General features: G+C 40.6%; 1 protein-coding gene across 1 annotated transcript in view; it reads right to left on the bottom strand.

Moving 5' to 3' along the window:
• Mgam2 (maltase-glucoamylase 2 (putative)) overlaps nt 1-6,000 on the bottom strand; it is a 75,444-nt gene that overhangs the window by 21,486 nt on the left and 47,958 nt on the right. The window contains exons 34-36 of the mRNA XM_013353236.1: nt 3,852-3,914; nt 2,765-2,899; nt 706-790 (exon numbers count right to left, since the gene is read on the bottom strand). Of these exons, the coding sequence (XP_013208690.1) occupies nt 706-790; nt 2,765-2,899; nt 3,852-3,914 (283 nt within the window). The remainder of the gene's footprint in view (nt 1-705; nt 791-2,764; nt 2,900-3,851; nt 3,915-6,000) is intronic.

Raw genomic sequence — 6,000 nt, 5'->3', positions numbered from 1 at the left:
GAGATGGTTGGATGGATGGATGGATGGATGGATGGATGGATGGATGGATGGATGGATGATGGATGGATGGATGGATGGATGGATGGATGGATGGTTGGATGGATGGTAGGATGGATGGATGGACGGGTGGGTGGGAGGATGGATGGATGGACGGGTGGGTGGGAGGATGGATGGATGGATGGATGGATGGATGGATGGATGGATGGAAATGTGACCAATAGACATTAATAAGCCTAGATTTTAGATGCTGATACAATTATTTCAGTAACTTCATTCCTTGGTCTTCTCTGTGGTGAGATGACTCAGTCAGTAGTCTGAGATTTCTTTGACCACAGACTCTTATTCCAATTTCTGGTGCAATTAGCACTGAAGTGGTATCTTTCATGAAGTGTGTGAACATGGGTGGAGTTTGGGGACTAGATTTTCATAATCTAATCAAAAGAACCTGTGTATTTAAAACTTTGGCAATAAATTTATAGTCATCAATATGATCAAGTGCATTGCTTAGCTTCTTTTCTGACACTTGTCATTACTTTTATACTTAATGACTCACTAAGCAATTGGAATATATTATATATTCACAAATATATAATATGTTTGTGAATTTTATGCCATGCTGAGAGTTTGTTTACCCCTCCCCTCCAAAACTTTGGCTTCACATGAGAATAAAAAGAAGAGGGGTCTTGAGCAGAAAAGAAATCATACATGGTATGTAGGGTGGTTTATTGAGAATTTCACTGCGGCAGCCCTTGACGGATCCATCCACAAAGTTTGAAGGCTCATTCATATCCTGAAGCAAACAAGAAAAGAAAAAGATTCTTTCCAGAGTCAGTATGTCATTTCTACATAGAACACTAACCTTGGAAAAATGATCTTTCACCATCTTTATGCTCCGCATGAGTCAAACTGAAATCTAAAATCCCATGTTAGCTTGGTGGAGTAAAGATTCCTTTCAGTTTACCTGGACTTTTCAAATGTATAAAAGTTGTATCATTATAGCAAAAATACTGAGGCAACATTGACCCTGAACCTAATGGAATATCTCATTCTATCCCCCTTCCCAACAAGCCTGTCTTTATTTTTCTATTCATAGATTTTTTTTTTTAACTTTTTATCTGTAACCTGTGGCCATTATGATATTCCTGTACCTTTTCTTATGGCCCTAACCTGGAAATGATTCTGGGGCTGGCATAGGCTGCATATACTCAGAGCAGTTGTAATAGCCCAGAAACAAGACTGGAAATAAACCTTACTTTACAGAATGCATAGCTCAAATGCAAGAAGTAGAGGCCCCCAGCAGATGTTCATTGTCTACCAGCAGAGTAAAAATAAGATTGGTCTGCCTTAAATAACATAGTGTGAAGATAACAGAAAACAGCAAGCATTTGAGACTGACTTGTCAGGAGCCATTTCCCCCCAAAAATCATTACAGGAACCATCGCCCTGAGGAGTTTGCAAAGAGCTCCACACCCTAATAATTGTTTTATTGGCAGAGATTACCCCACACCCAATTATCTGTTAATAGAGAGCTATCTGTTAGCGGAAGGCGCCCCATATTCCAAACTATCTAGAGAACTAGGTGTGTCAACTTGTGACTTCCTGACTGAGGAATCTTGACCTGACCTTAACCTCTGGCTGACGACTTCGTGACCGGCTTGGACCACGCTACAAGATCCCTTCCTGCTCTGGTCATGCCCCCCCCCCCCAAATTCCTCATCCTATATAAGCTGTAACCATGACTCTAATAAAGGAGGCTTTGACAAATCTGCTTGGTTTCCTTCCTTTCTCCTGCCCATGTCTTTCAGATAGCGCCTCTCCAGGACCCTGGAATTACTGACCAGCCAGGCGGGTTACAGCCCCTAGACTAACTAACCCACCAAGGCTGTCTACACTAACTATGCGTAGTTTTGGGTTACCCAACAATAGTTTTCTTTCTGTTAGAACAAATACCTAATAGCTTTCAGAATCTCTTCTTCAAAGATGCCTACATTTCTCCACTGTCTGACTTATTCACTTGGATTAATTTGTGTTCTTCCACAAATCTACAATATACTTTTCTGGCTGAAGGTTCAAGTAGCCACAAAGCAGCCACAGGACTCCTTGTGAACTGTGAACTGTGAGCTTCTTCTGCTCTGACCCAGGGTATAGCAGCTCTTCAGAGCTGGACTGGAATTTGCTTTAAATTTCAGGGGATTAGATGTGAGAGAGGAAACCATGATATTAATGAATGTGTTTCCTTCACTAGGAACATGCAAATGGAGGATTCCCTAGAGACTTTTCCCAGATGCATCCCAAGAATCCCTGACAGAAAACCTGTGCAGCACACATTAGAACAACCTTTGAAAGACATCCCTTCAGAGCAGTCTATACTAGCTCAATTGTGAATGTCTTTTGGTTCCAAAATGCATGCCTTGTCCTTTCCCAATACTGCCCTGTCTTGCTGGATGTACTTACAAGCTTCAGAGGGGATTTGATAGCTGGGAAGTAAGTCAAGAGACTGTCAGATTGAAAATAAGAGATGCCAGAATGTTCACCCCTGTTGCCCAGGTATTGGCATCTTCAGCAGCTGACACAATTCCTCAGTAGACTCCTCTACTAGACACGTCCCTAAGCAGACCCGTAATAATCTCTACTATTCCTGGGTCTAAACACTAAATTCTCTTCCTTTCAGCTGTCCAGCCCTAGTTGCCTCTTCTGCCAGTTTATAAACTATCTCCCTGCCTTCTGATTGCTCATATGTCCAAAGAATTAATGGTGCACTTACAATCCACAACCCATCAAACTTCAAGCTCTTCTCTGGCTCCCGAGGATTTGAATAGAGCTCCTCTATCTCTTTCTTCCACCACGCAGCTGTGCTGTTGCGCAGGAAATCAGGAAAAGCAACATAGGCCCTGTATAGCTGGAAGAGCAACACACGCTTTAGTGGGAAGATCTCTCCTCTCTCCCCTATCCAGGAAGGGGAGTTCTGAAGAAAAGAAGGGGGAAATGGGCAAACATTTAGGCCTGTCCAGTCTCTGATTTAACCTTGGCTTTGTGACTGCTGTTGCTTCAGAGTTCAGAATGGACACAAAGTTGGAGGGTGGGGCGGAGGGGGCTAATCTCTTAAAAAGCATAAGATTAGTTTTATTTATTTTATTTTATTTATTTATTAGCCATGGACAGTATCTAAACAGTTGAGTTGTAAAGATGCAAAGATGCATGGGATTTTTTTTTTTCTTTTTCGAGACAGGGTTTCTCTGTGGTTTTGGAGCCTGTCCTGGAACTAGCTCTTATAGACCAGGCTGGTCTTGAACTCACAGAGATCCGCCTGCCTCTGCCTCCCAAGTGCTGGGATTAAAGGCGTGCTCCACCACCGCCCGGCTAGCATGGGATTTTTGTAGACTGCCCAAACTAGGGAGGTCCTATCTGTCCTTCCAAGGGAAAATGAGCTGCATGGTGACCAAGCGTATAGGTTTGATGGAGCAGAAGGCATGAAACCAAGGGCTTTCCTTCTTCCAGCCTAATAGTGATGACTTTAGTTCTTAAAGAATTCCTCAAAAACCATTTGTGTGTGCTAGTTCCCTACTTGGAAAAATATTCTAGACTTTGATTCAACATTTTCAAGCAACATTATATTTGAATCACAAGCTATTAAGGGCATATATAAGGGATTTCACTGTGATTTTTTTTTTTATATCCTTCCATTTTGGTTGCCTGTCAAGTTTCTCATTTGAGCATTTCCTCTGCTAAAACTTACTACCAAGCAAGCAGACTCAAGTTAGAGCTACTTAACCAGGAAGGGAAAGTGCTTATCAAACACAAGCATTCAGATGTTTAGGGTGCTATTTCCAAAAATCTCTGTTCGGTTTTACCTTAACTTGAGTCTCCTGGTCAAGGGAACCATCCACATTTACATTGGGTAAATCTGGCCAAGCCTAGACAAATAAGAAAATTCCAAACCTTTAAAATGTCACTGCGCACAAACCATGAGGTGTTTCCAATGCAAAGTTCTAATGGGTGGCCATTCTACAAATGCCTTGATCTTTGTCCTAAGTTAAAGTGTAAAAGGTGAATGCATGAAATTCTCCCAGGTGACAATGCCCAGGGTTTCTTTACTTCATATGTTTTCACATTTTAAATATTGAACTCAAGTCACAAACTTCATTTTAAGTACATCTTTTGCAAAATGATACTTCAAATGAGTCCTTGGTGTTGGTATATATTTTATTTTTACCTGTAGAAACTATTCTTTACAAATAAAAGTGAAATATGATGTCAGAGAAATGATGTGATTGACATTCCATCTTGCTGCCTGACCAAGACTGGATCCCTCCTCATTTCTATCTCATCACATATTGTTGCAGGATATTTGATCATACTGTGAACCCCAAGACTGTGCTGTTTACTGGAAAAACCTGTTATAGTTGTGATGTGGCTCAGCCCTAGCACACACCTTTAATCCAAGTGCTTTCTGCTTGAATACTGTAAATAGTATTAAATAAAGTTAACCATAGGTCAAGAGGCAGAGCAAGAAACCAGTTGACCAGAAGTGAACATAGGATTATTAAGAGAAAAAAAAGTAAAGAATAAGAGGGAGTCAGGAGGATGGATAGAGGATGCACAGGAAGTAGAAACTGAGGGACATTGAGTTTGAGGAGACCTGTTTGAAAAGATAGGAGAGAGGGGTTTTCTGGGAAGTCTGCTGAGGAGGAAGGCCAGCTGGGTGCATTCTCTGCCTCTCTGAGCTAGCAGGCTTTCACCCCAGCATCTGACTCCTCCTGAGTCTTTATTGGTAAAATCAAATGATTGAGAATTTGTTAAAAACAACAACACACTCCTCCATATAAGCTTTTCAGTCCTTCAGGCTTTTTCTCAATATTTTCTAGCAGTATCAATACTTGTTGAGTAGTATATGTAGCATGAACAATATATAGTATTAATCAATTTTGTTCATAATCAGCAGTACATTAACTACATATATTGGTAAATCACCAGAGAACACTTATTGAACATTCTTCTAGGATCATTATATTCTGAGATTTCAGTAGGAAATACTGCTTGTTTTCTCAGAGTTCACAGAATTCTTACAAAATTAATATGTGGTACTTCCCGAGGACAACAACACAGAAACACTTCCTATAACACAGCTAATCCAGTTATTGAGAGCTTTACAAGACAGCAAATGGGTCAGCTTCTGCCTTGAAGTGCAAGCCCAATGGGTTAGGGGAAAAGGTAGAGTTCAATATGATAGAGCTCATACCAAGGGCAATAGGCACAATATGTCTAAGAAGGGAGTCTGAATCTAAGAGCTACTATCATCTGGGGCCCAGAGGTCTGCCTAAATTACCATTGTTATCAACCATATGAAATGAGATTGAGGCCATAGAAAGGAATTCAAAGTGACAAGATAAAGTTAGGGATTTTTTTTTTTTTTTGTCAAATCTGATTAAGCATCATTAGTCAAAGCTAAATGATCATTCTGAATTTATGTGGTATAGACACAGAACTCAGAGCCCTGGGGGGGATTATTAATGTTTGCTTTAAAAACCACCATGCTAAATATAAATATGAATAGATGGAAATATTAGAATATTTGTAGGCAATGACAACATTCCATGATTTAGAGAATTTGACCTGTAACTTTGTGCCTAATACTTACTGTTTTTTTTCTTTTCTTTTTTTTAAAATTTATTTATTTATTAAGGATTTCTGCCTCTTCCCCGCCACCGCCTCCCATTCCCCTCCCCTCCCCCAATCAAGTCCCCCTCCCTCATCAGCTCGAAGAGCAATCAGGGTTCCCTGACCTGTGGGAAGTCCAAGGACTGCCCACCTCCATCCAGGTCTAGTAAGGTGAGCATCCAAACTGCCTAGGCTCCCCCAAAGCCAATACGTGCAGTAGGATCAAAAACCCATTGCCATTGTTGTTAAGTAGCATTAGGAAGACTTATTATTATTATTATTGGAATGTACTCATTATCTATCATATATTTACAGAATTTATAGGAATGTCTAGTGAGGTAG

The sequence above is a fragment of the Microtus ochrogaster genome, unplaced genomic scaffold (assembly GCF_000317375.1).
Source record: "Microtus ochrogaster isolate Prairie Vole_2 unplaced genomic scaffold, MicOch1.0 UNK4, whole genome shotgun sequence".
Lineage (NCBI taxonomy): Eukaryota > Metazoa > Chordata > Mammalia > Rodentia > Cricetidae > Microtus > Microtus ochrogaster.
Note: the sequence above shows the minus strand (reverse complement) of the source record. Positions and strands in the feature narration are given on the sequence as shown.